Raw genomic sequence first — 17225 nt, 5'->3', positions numbered from 1 at the left:
TATATATTGAGGTCGTGATTGGATGGATTTGATTGGAGGAATAATTTATCATTTTGTATATATTTGAAATCTATCAAAATATATATTATTAAAATTGGAATTCAATTCAATTTTATATTGAAATATATCATTCACGGTACATCAATTCAAACCTAACTTTGGATAGTCTGATGTCTATACTTACTATTAATAAAGCAAGAACCTCTAATAAATAATAATAACTATTTTTTGGTGAATCGTTTTTCCTAATCCCAAAATTTCTCACATGTTTTAGATTTAAGGCAATTTAATTTTGTTCTTAATCATGTTATTGAAGATTTGTAACTTTATTTTATGCAATAAAATATTCATGAATTTTCATATTTTACAATTATAAAAAATAATTTTAATAAATCTTGTATCATATTTAATTTAATTTACGTAATATTATAATTAAATCAAGAACTTTAAGAACAACACATATACAATACATAATATTCATATAATTATATTGTGTGCGTGACTAGTAATTAATAATAATGGAACTCAAAGAATAATTAAGCAAATCCAAGCTCGACTTAATGATTTGACCTAAAAATCTAATTAGAGGATTAATGGTTTTGAAGTATTGAAGATTCGAATATTTCGTATTTATTATAGAGGTGATTTATGTAATTTACCCAAAAAGGTCCACGATCAATTCGAGTCTATATCCAAAATGAGATTTCCAATTTTCCAAAAGAAAGTGCAAGAATTTTAGAGGGCAATGGCTGCCAATTACGACATTTGACTAGTTTATATGAAAGAACCCAAAAACCAGCCTTCTCTTTTTGGACTCCAGCGTAGCCTATTTTCATTTGATTTCATTTTTCTTTACTTCAATGATCATATGTTATCGTTCAAATTAGGGATGAGAAAAATTATCGAATTTTCGATATATCGAAATTACTGTATAAAAAATACCGAATTTATCGAAATTTTCGTAGAATAACTATACGTAATTCGAAAATTATCGATATAGCGAGTACCAGTGATCATGACTCTTCTCCCATTTGATTTTACTCTGCTGGGGTATTCATACAATGCTGAGATATTTGGTCATCCCGAGATGCTCAAGTAGTGACCATGGTGTGAGAATGTGGCCCATGTTATGATTTTTGCACGGGATGAGAAAAATCCTTGGATTTTCGGTGGACAAGGTCCACAATTATTTCGACTCAGTCCTCTTACATTGTCCAGTCTCGGATACGAATCCGAGCTTGTGTGAACCTGCAACGATCTTATAAATCATCTGGGTTAGTGCAAGTCCGGACTGATAAGGACATAATACTATTTCGTTACCCGTACGGGTTTTCCGAGTGGCTATGCGACCGAAGTAGACTCGTGATACCAAATAAGTGTTAACATTATCAGAGCTAACTCCCACCCCAAGACTCTTGGCTCTAGTTTTGGGCTGACCTTGTTTCCATTTCTATTCTCATGCCTGAGTCTAAGGATGACCCGAGTTCTCACCCAGTATCATTAAATTCAACCTTAATTTATAATTTGATTGGTTGCAATCAAACAGTCAGGAATACCAACAAATCAAAAGTTATTGCTGTGATCGATAACGAGGCAGTGGCGGTGAACTGATATGAGAAAATAGTGAGAAATAGCAGGTCATTATTCGCAATTTCATATCTATTTTTAAAAGTAAGACACATTTATGTACAACACGTGATTTTAAAATGCTATTTGTCCAATCTTCTGATATGGTCTTTTGATTGTCGAAGCGGAAACATAAGTAATGGTGATATAGGAGGTCTCCATTGTCCCTTTTTCTTCACGTGATTGACGATTCTCTTCCTAATTGGGTTTGATTCTTGGAAGATACTCTCTTCAATGTCATCTTCATTCGAGTTTTTCTTTTTCTTTCCTCTCTCCTTATTCTTTTATTTAATAAGATTTTTCTTTAAGTAGTGTTAAACCCTGTTTGGAATCAACAAATCCTTCTCTCTTCAGCCCCCGACATAATAATATCATTATTTTTTAATTTTTCTGCTGGTCTGATTAGACATGGTTTAAAACTCTTTGCGGATTGCTTGCCGCCGGGTGTATAAAAGATTTTTTTTTTTATTTTTTTTATTTTTGTATATCTGCACCAAACCCTTGAAAGAAAAAGGAGAAAACCATCTTCCTCGGCCTATACTCCAACCTTATCTCCATCTCCGGATCGCTCTTTCTCTCATATTCAGTTAATAAAAATCGCATCTTTTCGAGTTTCTATAAGGAGCTTTGTGTAGAAACAAGAACAGAGTTGAGAGAAAGAGGAGACGTGCGGAGAAATGCAAGCTGTTTTACAATCAAAAGGGCTTATTTCTTTGCCTTCAAACCCCAGAATCAGAGCTTTTTTACCACTACCATCACAGGGTTTAAGGTATAGATTCAACCCCACAAACCCTTTACTTAAACCAACAACTCTTCCCCCTTCATCGTTATCGGCAAATGGATCTTCCAAATTCCAAGGATATGTGACCAAACCTCTGTTAATTGGTCAAAAGTCGAGAAATTTCCCCAGGGCTGAGGCTGCTGCAGCTTCAGCAGATGGGAAAGCTTTGTATGGAGATAAAGAACCACCCAAGTTTATGGGTGTCGAGCTTGCTACCCTCAAGAAAATTATTCCACTTGGCTTGATGTTTTTCTGTATTTTATTTAATTACACAATTCTCAGGGATACTAAAGATGTTTTGGTGGTGACAGCCAAAGGTTCTAGTGCCGAAATCATACCTTTCCTCAAAACATGGGTGAATTTGCCTCTGGCTATTGGGTTCATGATTCTGTACACTAAATTAGCTAATGTGTTGTCAAAAGAGGCTCTTTTTTATACTGTGATTTTCCCATTCATTGCCTTTTTTGGGGCATTCGGATTTGTGTTGTACCCTCTTAGTCAGTATTTCCATCCCACAGCTCTTGCTGATAAGCTTCTGAATACTTTGGGTCCAAGGTTTCTTGGGCCGCTTGCAATCATGAGGATATGGAGTTTCTGCTTGTTTTATGTTATGGCTGAGCTGTGGGGAAGTGTCGTTGTCTCGGTTCTGTTTTGGGGATTAGCTAATCAGGTAATGGGTTCACCTCAGCGATAGTTATTTTTATTGGCGCTATGTAACCTAATTTCTGAATATACTATATGATATTTTGAGGACTTTCAATGTCAGGATTTCGTTTATTGATTAAAGATCCCACCTTTTGCTTGATAGAAATGGTTGACAAACTTCCAGTGATCTGTCTGTTAATTCCTTGAGTTTTTTTTTTTTTTTTTAAAGTGTGTGTGTGGCAAAAGTTAACTAAAGTCGGATGATGGGTAGTTTGAAAATGGTTATCTCAATACTTTGGAAATTTTTGAAGGTGTATGGTATAGTCCCTGAAGGTTATTTTTTGATAGTTGACTGTTTTCTCATTGCTTCAAAGTTGTAGAGTGGTTTCGTTTAACTGTATGAATGGATGAAGTACTTTTGAAATAGATAATTTGCAGCTGCTTTCTATATTTTGATTGTAAAGTGACACCCGTTTTATTTTTATTTATTTTTATTTGGTCTGATCTAAGCCTTATTTTAGGAATTGCAAATAACGTGGGTTGGCTAGTGTTTTGTAGTTTAATGTATTCAGTGATTCGCTTCATACTGAAATAAGTTTACAGGTTATCATCGAGGGTAGTTTCATACTCTTTCCTTCCATATTTTCTAAAATCAAAGTCTTTTTGGTGAATTCTTATTTTTTCTGTTAAACACATTCTTATTGTTGTTTTAAAGGTCTGCACAAGAAGGAAATCATCTCAAAATTCGAAGGGAAATTATTAATATATTTTTCTGATTCCAATCTCATATTGTTATCTTTGTTGTGCAGCATCATTTAACCATCATTGGATTTCTTATCTTCAGATTACCACTGTCGACGAGGCCAAGAGATTCTATCCTCTATTTGGACTAGGAGCAAATGTTGCCCTTATTTTTTCCGGCCGAACCGTGAAATATTTCTCACAAATGAGACAGAACCTCGGTCCCGGGGTTGATGGTTGGGCCATCTCTCTGAAGGGAATGATGAGTATCGTTGTACTTATGGGGCTCGCAATTTGTTCCCTTTATTTGTGGGTGAATCATAATGTTGCTCTTCCCACCCGTAGTCAGAAGAAGAAGGTAATTACTAATTATTTACAAAATCTTTAAAGAACAGAATGTGAGCTGCTATTTTCTGTTTACATTCACATAGGGTTCACTTGTCATGAAATGAACATCAACCCTTCGATCATCGGTGTGGTATTCATTCACGATAATTTTTTACTCCTTCAATCTCCTAAGCAGCAGTTCCTCTTGGACATCAGTGTGGGAATTTTCTTAAGATTTTGAGTTAGTTCAGATGTCATTTATATGTAGTGAAAGATTTCAAATTATATTTTCCCTTGCAGGAGAAGCCAAAGATGGGAACAATGGAGAGCTTAAAGTTCTTGGTATCATCAAGATATATAAGAGATCTTGCGACTTTGGTCGTGGCATATGGTATTAGCATCAACCTTGTCGAGGTTACCTGGAAATCAAAGCTCAAAGCTCAGGTGAACTTTTGAACAAGGCCATCATCTTTTGCCCCTACTTTATCATTATTTATTTGTTTATTTTATATCGGATTCTTGGAATTTCTCAGTTCCCAACACCAAATGAATATTCATCCTTTATGGGAGACTTCTCAACTGCTACTGGGATAACTACTTTTATAATGATGTTATTGAGCCAATGGATCTTTAACAAATACGGCTGGGGAGTAGCAGCAAAGATTACACCAACTGTCTTACTTTTATCGGGAGTTGGTTTTTTCTCATTGATTTTGTGTGGCGACCCTCTTGCTCCAGCTCTTGCCAAATTTGGGTTGACTCCACTTTTAGCTGCTGTGTACGTAGGAGCCATGCAAAACATTTTCAGCAAGAGCGCAAAGTACAGCTTGTTCGATCCTTGCAAGGAAATGGCTTACATTCCTCTAGATGAGGACACCAAGGTTCGAATCTTAGGCTGCCTATATTTCCCACTATTTCTGTATGATTTCGTTGCAAATATGTTGGACAACAATCATACTTACTGCTAAGTGTTTTTGCCCATGTGGCATGACAATTGAAATGTTAAGCAGTTATATGGTTCAAAATATTTGAATTGGATCATCATATTCAAGTACACAAGAAGCTTAAAATAAATGTTGCCAGGCATCCTCTCTTGAATAAGTAGGCATGCCGGTGAAATTCTAGAAATTAGTTTCCGATTCATATTAGTTCTTTATACTAGAGAATCGTGAACGAGAGTTGACGGAAAATGGCTCGGCCCTTAATTTCATAGACTCTTGTTATATTACTTAATAGCTTTGTTGTCCTTTCTCTCTTTCTCGTGATAGTAACTCAGAATAATTTCTTTCATCAGGTAAAAGGGAAGGCAGCAATCGACGTTGTGTGCAATCCTTTGGGAAAGTCTGGCGGGGCTTTGATTCAACAGTTTATGATTTTAACCTTCGGTTCACTAGCAAACTCAACTCCCTACCTTGGAGGCATACTTCTAGTAATCGTCCTTGCATGGTTGGGAGCAGCCAAATCTTTGGATGGTCAGTTCACGACACTCAGACAAGAAGAGGAGCTGGAAAAAGAGATGGAACGAGCTGCTGTTAAGATCCCTGTTGTGTCATCTTCAAATGAAGGCAGCGGCGGGTCTCTCATTAGCAGTTCAAGTGACACGGCCAGTGCATCATCAGAACCCTCGTCTCCTCGAAATGTGTGATGATATTGTTGGGGTTATTGAATGATAGGATGGAAAGGGAATAGGGGAAGTGATCTCTATGGAATGATTGTATTCAGAATTTATTTTCCCAAAGTTTCTTGAAATTTTATGTTGTAAGATTTTGACTCAAGTGACAGGAATAATACAAGCGTCGTTCCAACAGAGATCAGATGTTTGATTACTTTTATACATGTCTATTGAACTCTTCTGTCGGGGGATAAAAAAATCCTATTTAGAACCCGGAAGATTATTGATATAGAGGCATTTTTACAAAGGTTTTGTAGAAATTTGGTTGTATAAAATAATCAATACTTTATTATAACAATTTAAATAATTAAAATCATTTGGAGTATATTTCAATTTCCAGTAGTTTTATCTGCATCATCGTACGAAATCTCGATAAGAAGAAAAGAGAGAAAAGTGGGCGGTGGCGCCTCTTCAATTGAATAACATCCTTAAAATCATTTAACAGAAATTTTAAAAACATATACTGGTTTAATTTGACGTTGAATTTTAAAATAATCATTAAAATATAGACAGTGATGGCACAAAAAATTTAATATTGATATGTGTTGATATTCGGTCTAAAGAAAAAGCCCAAGAAATCTCTTTTGGCTTTCATTTGGGACGAAGTTCAAATCCTTTTATTCAATAGAGATTGTATTTTTCACATTTATTTCTCAATGCAAATCAATAGACAAAGAGCCAATTATATGACTATAAATGAAAAACATAAATAAATTTGGTCTTCATATCACATTCTAACATTATCAAATTATTATTATTATTATTATTATTACTGAAATCCAAATGAAAAATTTTGGTCTTATGATTACATTCAATGGTCTATATTTTATTTTAGTTTATGCTGCACCCGAATTATTTCTCCCTTTATGATGTAATCAAATGTTATTTTTTGGATCATCAACATATATGTCAACTTAAATAAAATGTGAGAACCCACATGATCTAATGATATTGAAATAGAGAAAGAAACACTCTCGATGTAACATAAACTAACCCCATATAATTGTTTAGCTCTTTACCGTTAATGGGATGTTAGTAGTAGAGATATAACATACTATTACATTCAATGGTCTATATTCATTCTTATATGTAAGATCCACAAAAAAAATAATGGATTCACATATAGAAATAAACTTGAATTATTGAATATAGTATTGTGGCAATATCCTAAAGATAATAATTTTCTTGAAATAATTCAGTGCATGATATATACGTCCACAAAACTAATCGATGTTCTTTATTTAAAATCTGATTCTTAAATCAGTAGATATGATATCACACAATTGAATCTCCTTTATTAAGGCAATAATAACTTGATACAATTCATCAAATTCGAACATTTGAACCACTGAAATTGCGTGCTAGCTAGAACTAATCGGCCAAATCAAGTTAGATTAGTTAGTATGGCCGATGAAGGTGGATACCAACATGATTGCGGATATCAAACCGAAATTCACGACACAAAATGGCCCCGAGCATCTGGAGGTGGTTTTTGATCCTATAATAAAAAAACCACAAAATTTTAATTTATCGACGCGAGATTAATTAAACATAATAATGATGATAATAATCATAATCATGACTAGGGATGTCAATTCGAGTGGGTCGGGTGGATCGGATCGGGTTGAGCAATTGTACTATTCAAAAATTGCCCAACCCGAACCCGAGCTAACCCAAAAACTCTCAACCCAAACATGAACCCGAATCAACCCATATAACCCGATTTTGAATTTTTTTTAAAAAATAAAATAAAATTCAAAAAAATAATAATATTTTAATTTAAACACATAATAACAAAATATCCCTTATATATATATATAATTTAAATTTGAAGTCTAATTATAGAAAAATAAAGTATATTTACTGAATCAAATAAATAATTATTTCAAAAATAAAAAATATTCAAAATAAATATTAAATTATGAAAATTTATGATATAAAATATACAATAAATATTTTTTTTCAGTAATACAATATATAAAAATGTAGGCAATATTTATTAATTATATTTTTNGATGGAACGAGCTGCTGTTAAGATCCCTGTTGTGTCATCTTCAAATGAAGGCAGCGGCGGGTCTCTCATTAGCAGTTCAAGTGACACGGCCAGTGCATCATCAGAACCCTCGTCTCCTCGAAATGTGTGATGATATTGTTGGGGTTATTGAATGATAGGATGGAAAGGGAATAGGGGAAGTGATCTCTATGGAATGATTGTATTCAGAATTTATTTTCCCAAAGTTTCTTGAAATTTTATGTTGTAAGATTTTGACTCAAGTGACAGGAATAATACAAGCGTCGTTCCAACAGAGATCAGATGTTTGATTACTTTTATACATGTCTATTGAACTCTTCTGTCGGGGGATAAAAAAATCCTATTTAGAACCCGGAAGATTATTGATATAGAGGCATTTTTACAAAGGTTTTGTAGAAATTTGGTTGTATAAAATAATCAATACTTTATTATAACAATTTAAATAATTAAAATCATTTGGAGTATATTTCAATTTCCAGTAGTTTTATCTGCATCATCGTACGAAATCTCGATAAGAAGAAAAGAGAGAAAAGTGGGCGGTGGCGCCTCTTCAATTGAATAACATCCTTAAAATCATTTAACAGAAATTTTAAAAACATATACTGGTTTAATTTGACGTTGAATTTTAAAATAATCATTAAAATATAGACAGTGATGGCACAAAAAATTTAATATTGATATGTGTTGATATTCGGTCTAAAGAAAAAGCCCAAGAAATCTCTTTTGGCTTTCATTTGGGACGAAGTTCAAATCCTTTTATTCAATAGAGATTGTATTTTTCACATTTATTTCTCAATGCAAATCAATAGACAAAGAGCCAATTATATGACTATAAATGAAAAACATAAATAAATTTGGTCTTCATATCACATTCTAACATTATCAAATTATTATTATTATTATTATTATTACTGAAATCCAAATGAAAAATTTTGGTCTTATGATTACATTCAATGGTCTATATTTTATTTTAGTTTATGCTGCACCCGAATTATTTCTCCCTTTATGATGTAATCAAATGTTATTTTTTGGATCATCAACATATATGTCAACTTAAATAAAATGTGAGAACCCACATGATCTAATGATATTGAAATAGAGAAAGAAACACTCTCGATGTAACATAAACTAACCCCATATAATTGTTTAGCTCTTTACCGTTAATGGGATGTTAGTAGTAGAGATATAACATACTATTACATTCAATGGTCTATATTCATTCTTATATGTAAGATCCACAAAAAAAATAATGGATTCACATATAGAAATAAACTTGAATTATTGAATATAGTATTGTGGCAATATCCTAAAGATAATAATTTTCTTGAAATAATTCAGTGCATGATATATACGTCCACAAAACTAATCGATGTTCTTTATTTAAAATCTGATTCTTAAATCAGTAGATATGATATCACACAATTGAATCTCCTTTATTAAGGCAATAATAACTTGATACAATTCATCAAATTCGAACATTTGAACCACTGAAATTGCGTGCTAGCTAGAACTAATCGGCCAAATCAAGTTAGATTAGTTAGTATGGCCGATGAAGGTGGATACCAACATGATTGCGGATATCAAACCGAAATTCACGACACAAAATGGCCCCGAGCATCTGGAGGTGGTTTTTGATCCTATAATAAAAAAACCACAAAATTTTAATTTATCGACGCGAGATTAATTAAACATAATAATGATGATAATAATCATAATCATGACTAGGGATGTCAATTCGAGTGGGTCGGGTGGATCGGATCGGGTTGAGCAATTGTACTATTCAAAAATTGCCCAACCCGAACCCGAGCTAACCCAAAAACTCTCAACCCAAACATGAACCCGAATCAACCCATATAACCCGATTTTGAATTTTTTTTAAAAAATAAAATAAAATTCAAAAAAATAATAATATTTTAATTTAAACACATAATAACAAAATATCCCTTATATATATATATAATTTAAATTTGAAGTCTAATTATAGAAAAATAAAGTATATTTACTGAATCAAATAAATAATTATTTCAAAAATAAAAAATATTCAAAATAAATATTAAATTATGAAAATTTATGATATAAAATATACAATAAATATTTTTTTTCAGTAATACAATATATAAAAATGTAGGCAATATTTATTAATTATATTTTTTTTAAAAAAATTAAAAATTTCAGGTCAACGAACTCAACCCAACCGATCGTTTTTTTCGGGTCAGCAATCGGGTCGAACCCGATCTGACCCGAACCCGAAAACTCTAAATCCAAACCTGATTTTTTTCGGTTTGAACCGTGTCGGGTTGGTGGGTCGTGTTTGATTTTGACACCTCTAATCATGACAATGATGTCATCACCGTATATTGACATAAACATCTCCCAAACGAAGAAGGACTGTAACCTAAATTTATGAATATATATTTATTTAATTAGGTTAAAAATACATATTCCTAAGAGTTGAGAAATTATCGATTGTTATATGTATATATAGATACACACGTATTGAATATATAAAATAGAATAGAGAACGCGTAAAATAACTTAAAACACTTGATTAAATTGATTGGCAAAGCCTACCATTTGATGGTGGTGGTGGAGCCGACGCTGAATGCGGATCAAGATCAACTGCACTGCAATCTGCTCCTATGCCACCTACAATGATAATAATAGTAATAATAATATATAAACTAAGTTTGTAGAGTATTGTGTTTATTCGATGATTTATCTAGTATGCACAAAAAAGTAACGACGACGAGTTGTAAAAATAAGGGACTTGGATGCTCTAAATAGGTCATAAATTACCTAATTATTCACCCTATACTTTTATTCTACATAAATCAATAAAAGACAAGTCGAAAATGAAATGATTTAGGATTCTTACATTTCTTGAAACAAGGTAGGACTGTCATGTTCAATAAATTTGTGGACCCTTCGAAGCATCGGCAAGAATGGCTGATTCCATCTGGTTGACAAGTTCCATCGCCACACCACGCAATATTACAGGCTGAGGAAAAACATATACGTTATTAATTTCATAAATCTCTTTATAAATTTGATCTTTGTTAAAAACACTCTCTACAATTTTAAAATCAGTAATATAATTTTTATTTGTATTTTTCTTTCATTTATATAACATGTGTGTCTGATCATTTTTTTATAACTCTAAGCCGTGACTAATAGAATATGAATCCATAAGAATTACGATCGAGAATATTGAATGACGACTGCAGCGGCGGCGGCGGGGGTGGTGGTGCCGGAGTGCTACTACCACAATGAAAATCCAATTTGCCTGCAAGTAGACACACGCATATATGTTAACATCTACTTGTGAAATATTCATGTAACCTTTTATGTCTTATAAGATGGGGAAAAAAATTATATTACTTTAAATTGGTGAGAGAACAATCAAGCTTAAATCCCAAATTTTTTTTAAAAAAAATAAATTTCACGTACTATATATATACTTTGGTTTAAGTACGTTCCAATTCACAAAATAATACACCATCCTATAAATAAATTTTAAAAATTATCCAATTGTACTCTAAAAACTGAAAAAAAAAAAAACATATTAGAAAAAAATTAACTTATTTAAGTTTTATTATATATAATAATATGGCTTACACTATGTTGAACTCCAAGTGCATCATAGCCCTTGGATCTCCTTGTTGGGAGTGGTTCACACATGAAATCATGTGGGATTCACATTATCTAAGAGAGCTATGTCGCTGCACCTACTCCAAATGAAACATGGAGTAAGCCAATAACATGATCGATATTCATGAACGTAAAACGACTTACACTTTTAAAAATAGATAGATACATAAAATTCAAATGTTCTTTTATTTAACAATTTTTGTGTTTCCTAGCGTCTATCATCATCTTGTGTATGTATATAACTTCTAGTTATTTAGTACTTTTTCCATTTCAGTTATTCAAGTCATGACGTCTCTCTTTTCGTTAGTCTCAAATATACAAGCATGTACTATAGTATACCTCTATTTAATTTGAGATCTTATAATTAACTAAATATTTGAAAATATATCAACCTATTTATTTTATATGCACACTCTTTAAATAAGGGTAAAATTGAAAATTTGTTTTTATATTAATTGATATTTGTAATGAAATATTTCAAAAGACATAGCTAGACATATTATTGAGTGGGATGTACGTAGTATTTAAAAGAGATGAAAAATGAGGACTCACAATCGGGGATGACACAAGGTGGCAAGGTGAAGTCGCTTAATGTAAACTGCTTCCAGCCGGAGTAACAAATACATTCGAATCCTAGCAATGCGCTTTTGTTGCCAACGCATGTTCCTCTCACGCAATCTACTTTTTTACAGACATCATCTGCATCCATAAAACAAATAACATTTCATTAGCTATGAAAAAAAAAGGACCAGATGGAGTTCTTGTGATTGATATTTATTTTTATGAACTCGTGAGTTTAATCGATGGTAGAAGTGATTACCCTGGGCATACACGGAGGTGTGAAGGAGAATGAAGAAATAGAAAGGGACGAAGAAAAGAATATTGGGAGCAAAGTTCAGGTTGTTGTTTCCCATAATCTTTTGGCTTTTAAGATACCTGAAGAACAGAGCTATGTAAAAACCCATGGAATATGTATAGATAGACAAGACAATCTTGCTCCTCGAACAGGTAGCCGATCAAATGAAGTAGATATTTTTTTTTAAAAAAATAATGTAAAAATACACAAATTTATTAGAAAATTGAACACCAATTACATTTTGGCCGTCTAAAAGAAAATAACACACTAAGAATTGTAGCTAACCTTTTTCGGTATACGCAAAGTTGATAATCCCAAAATTATCACAGCCTACAAATACACAAAATTTTAAAATGCCAACGATGTTATTGATGAGAAGTAGTTACTTATTTTAAATGCTTAGGAGGCGGAGAAAGCCAAGGGTACATGCAACATCGACAGAATCAACTTTCTTGGTGACATTCAATTTCGAATGCATCGCCTTGTGAAACAATTTGATGCATCATAACGGCAACTAAAAGATAGAAATAAATATACCATCAACTTCCATCCAGTTAACAATAACACTAATACACGGATAAATCATTGAAGATGGGTCCATCTACAAACAAGAAATTAACAGAGGAAACAACTAACAAAACCAGGAATGAGATATCCCAAATCCGCTGAGAGAGGGAACTCGTAACTAGAGTGGATCATGCTATGCAGATCCAAATTCAGAAAACCATTTCTCGTGCTTTTCAATATCAGCTGCTGAAACGCTGGGTTGGACCTTAGCCATGGCTTCTAAGAAGTCGCACATCGCAACAGGATCCTTTGATATCTCGTCCTTAGACATGTTCTTGATCTCATCACGAGTCTTTCCTGCTATCTTGCGCCTCATGCCATTTAAAGACGCGTCTCGGCAAACATTTGTAAGATCGTCTCCACTGTATCCCTCAGTCTTACGAGCCACTTCATGGATGTCCACATCTGCTGCAACCTGGTCAAGCAGACAAATGCATCAAAGTTGAAATGGATTATACGAATTCTTACACCAACCTTGTATTGTTTGAAAACAATGGTTCAATCGAGGGTGAAACTTGAAAGAGTCGTTTTGCATGAAAATCCTGAACATCACATGGTTGATGTAAAACATTTGGCCTAGCTTCAATAGCCTAATAAATTAGCGAAGTGGCAAGCATTTTATTCATAGTTAGCAAATGTCGTTTTCCTCTCAAATACTATGAATAATAATGCCTTGTACTAAAGTGTTTTTACTAAGAGTTTGATACAATGCCACATCTTTTTCTTCTCCAAATTAGCACATCACGTATAAGGTAGAGGCGTAGAGCAATGACCCTTGAGCAGTCGGGATATTATACTCATGTGGATTAATTCGAAAAATAAACATCCTTCAAGCCCACAAAGAAATAAGACGATACCTCCACAGTTTTCAAATTGATCCGAATAAGCTCCTTACTACTTTCAGAATTTGGAAGCGGAATGTATATCTTTTCTCCAGACGCCTCCTGAACAGATCGTGAATGAATCAGATGCAAAAATTAAGTGCTACTTACATGGCGAAAAATAAATAATAATTGACAAGAGAAGCAAAAAACTAGGATGCAACCTCAATGCCTCATCGATATCCCAAGGAAAATTTGTAGCTGCTAAAACCACCACTATTACCATTTTCATTGGTAGAAGAGGCATTGACGCCATCTACCTGAACCAGAAATTCAGACTTCACCCTTCTGGATGATTCATGTTCACCTGAAGCCCTGAAAGATAGGAAACAGTTTATACAAACGTGAAGGTTCCAAACTAGATATTACATAAGAAAGTTGACACACTACAAGATGCATGCCACGGAAAACATAAGAGGTAAAGTTCAAAGATAAAGAAAATATTTTCACACTGGAACCATTATTGAAAGAGGTATCGTTCCATTATCAGCACATGGGCTTAAAAAATGATGCTTCAAAAACTCAAGTGAACTATAAGACATCCAGGTCGGAGCGAGATATCAGCAATAAAATGCAGAATTCAATAGGTGATTAGAAAAATGATCATGTTCGTTCAAATGCATGAGATGGATTCTTGCACAACTTGCATACTGTATAAAAAAGGGTACCAAGATTGCAACCGTGCCTGCATTGATGAAACTCTTATTATCTTACCCTCGAGCATTGCAAAGAGAATCGATCTCATCTATGAATATGGTACTCGGGGCATAGGCCCTTGCAAGATCAAACAAGCACCGGACCATTCTCTCACTTTCTCCACGCCATTTTGAAGCCAAGGTAGCAGAAGAAATGTTGAAAAATGTTGTGCCACACTCGGTAGCAACTGCTTTAGCAAGAAGTGTCTTCCCAGTACCTGGTGGACCAAACATGAGCACACCTTTCCATGGCCTCCTAATCCCCTGCAAGCAGAGATGTGATAAGAGTAACTAGTTAAGTCATGCATGCAGATTTCTCATCTCTCATGTATCCTTACAAGGAAGATGTTAGTTGTCCCATATCGGTTGGATAAATAACCTGAAAGTTGCATATATGGACTTGGACAATCCTCCCCCCTTGAGCTAGTTTTTGGGGTTGAGTTAGGTCCAAGTTTCAATCTTAACAGAAGAAGACACATTCTAACAGTGCGTCCACTGAATTAGCAACTTTAAAGAATCTTCCACTCGAACAGAATTCAAAGTTCTATGCCTTCATATGGAAACTTCTATCTACGGGTAGCAATAAGGATTCTACTAATATTTCCAAATCTTGCCCACTAGGAGGTTAACTATAAAGGAAGTTACTACCTGCTTCACACATTAGAGAATATAACATAACAGGCTAATCCCATCAGTTCTGAGACTAATAAAGCATATAGATTACAGTTTTTGTGGAACCTCCACGACCCCAAGCACCATCTTGTGGGGACTTCCTCATGCCAATTTGACCACCCCTTGTAGATCTTCTGACCGCAGGGTCTCGCGGAGGTGGCCTCCACACATCAGGGTCATCCATTGGGCCACCAGATGATGTTGGATATTCATCCAATGGTTGGAACACAAAAGATGACTTGCTGAAATTGGTGGTGAATTGGGTTGCCTTCCTAAAGGAATCTCCCTGAATGACCTCTTCTCAGCATCTAACTGCTTCACAATCTCAGTTTCTTCTGAAATTGCTTTCTTGAAATTCATCCATTTGGAACGAAGCAAATGATCGTCAACTGTATTCAAATATCTAGAGAAAATTTTGGAAACGAAGGAAGACACAAAGACAAAAAATTTTAACACATGACTTCAGTATAGGAACTCTATAAAAACACTAAATATAGTTATTTAAAATTGTCTACTATCATCAGTTTTTTCTATTACTAGCAAAATTATTACACACAAAGAAGCAGAAACCTCTCTAAGAGCTGCAAAGACAGTATGATCTTACTCTTTGGTTTCCTTATATTCTCCCACCATTTCAACACAAGCGTAGAAGACTTCAAAATCTGTAATTCATACATATATATACATATTGCTGCTTCCGGATCAAAGTATCTCCAATCCAACACCACCAGCGCTATTTTTAGCGGTAGGTTGGTGCAACACTATAACAATAGCGTCAATTTTATTAATTTATTTCTTTTGTTAAAATTTTACGTATTTTTTAATTAGAATTTATTTGTTGTAATGGTTACTTGTAATGTGTTGATTTTAAGGTTCAATAATATTATATTATTTCAATAAAATTGTAAATTTTTTTTTTAAAAAATTTCTAATGAATAATATCAATATGGAAATTATTTTAGATATTATTGATATTTTAATTATCGCGTTTAAAAATATTTTGTGGAATAAATTAATTGTTGTGAATAAAATAATAGAGAATATTCGATTATATTTTTTTAGTGTATAATTTAAAATTAATGGGTTGGAGACGAGATTTGTATTTGGTGTATGAATTACATTATTTTGAAGTTAAGCGTATTGGAGATGCATGTGACAGTGACCAACAACAAGAAGTGGCAATGAACAGCTCGGTTTTAACTGTCGCATGAATTTTGAGTCGAAGGAAATTTAAATTCCAATTAAAGTCCTTGGACTTGCTTTAATTTACCTTTTCGTCAATTTCTTTCTTTTTTACTAAAAGATTATTAAACAGCCAAATAAAAAAAAGGAAAAGAATCTTATGTTTTTTTACAACCTGACCAAGCAAATCAAGGAAATCCGTGGTTGAGATTATGCCCTAAGACGATATCCAAAGGTCTCAAATCAATTCTCGAATAATAAATAATTTAGTGATATTGGTTAATGATAAAGAAATACGTCAAAACAACAGTATAAACAAAACAAAAAAAGAGCCAAATGTTGTTAGATGCGTATTTGGAGAATCCAAAACAAAGTGTTTATCGCGAGCTGGGCTATTTAATACAATACTAGTTGTCCGTATATTAAATTTTTTGTAAAAAATATATATTATTTTAGGATATGATACTTATAAATTAGTGAGTAGATAATATTTAATGAGTTAGTTTGAATTTTTAGATAAATTATAAATAAATAGGAGAAAAATTCGGAAAAAAATAAAGATATATACAAAAATCACTAATAAACTCTGGTGAGTGAGTTTGCTAACAAATATTAATAAAATCAATGCCTTCACGTTGATTATAACCTTTGGCAACGAACCGAACTTTGTATCGATCAATGGCTCCGGAAGAATTTAACTTGATTTTATATATCCATTTCGAACCAATGCATGTTTCCCGGGAGGAAGATTTACAATGGATCATGTGGTGTTGGCCTCTAGAGCTAGAAGTTCATTCTTCATGGCCTGACGCCATTCTTCATGTTGCATGGTCTGGTGATAAAATTGGGGCTCCGAGTGAGTAGAGACATTGAGAACAAAGTGCTTGAAGGCTGGAGAAA

At 33.5% G+C, this 17225-nt stretch overlaps 2 protein-coding genes, 1 long non-coding RNA gene and 1 pseudogene across 3 annotated transcripts in view; 1 reads left to right on the top strand and 3 right to left on the bottom strand.

Moving 5' to 3' along the window:
• LOC140978314 (uncharacterized) overlaps positions 1 to 2285 on the bottom strand; it is a 36278-nt gene extending 33993 nt beyond the window's left edge. The window contains exon 1 of the long non-coding RNA XR_012175554.1: positions 2149 to 2285. This is a non-coding gene — a long non-coding RNA (uncharacterized lncRNA). The remainder of the gene's footprint in view (positions 1 to 2148) is intronic.
• An 18-nt stretch (positions 2286 to 2303) lies between these two features.
• On the top strand, positions 2304 to 5929 carry LOC140978310 (plastidic ATP/ADP-transporter-like). Its single transcript, XM_073443229.1, has 5 exons — positions 2304 to 3077; positions 3897 to 4151; positions 4421 to 4564; positions 4654 to 5001; positions 5415 to 5929. Exons 1-5 carry the CDS (start codon positions 2304 to 2306, stop codon positions 5763 to 5765), a joined length of 1872 nt encoding a protein of 623 aa, XP_073299330.1. The 3' UTR covers positions 5766 to 5929.
• A 3290-nt stretch (positions 5930 to 9219) lies between these two features.
• Positions 9220 to 12438, bottom strand: LOC140978613 (uncharacterized). Its single transcript, XM_073443794.1, has 6 exons — positions 12293 to 12438; positions 12025 to 12171; positions 11021 to 11107; positions 10700 to 10822; positions 10396 to 10470; positions 9220 to 9461 (listed from the first exon to the last, which is right to left on the bottom strand). Exons 1-6 carry the CDS (start codon positions 12435 to 12437, stop codon positions 9358 to 9360), a joined length of 681 nt encoding a protein of 226 aa, XP_073299895.1. The 5' UTR covers position 12438; the 3' UTR covers positions 9220 to 9357.
• Positions 12439 to 12872: 434 nt separating this feature from the next.
• LOC140979188 (katanin p60 ATPase-containing subunit A1-like) lies at positions 12873 to 15776 on the bottom strand (annotated as a pseudogene).
• Between the last annotated feature and the right edge of the window lie 1449 nt (positions 15777 to 17225).

The sequence above is a fragment of the Primulina huaijiensis genome, chromosome 6 (genome assembly GCF_012295235.1).
Source record: "Primulina huaijiensis isolate GDHJ02 chromosome 6, ASM1229523v2, whole genome shotgun sequence".
NCBI classification, from domain to species: Eukaryota; Viridiplantae; Streptophyta; class Magnoliopsida; order Lamiales; family Gesneriaceae; genus Primulina; species Primulina huaijiensis.
The sequence above is the reverse complement of the archived record's forward strand: the minus strand, read 5'-3'. Positions and strand labels throughout refer to the sequence as shown.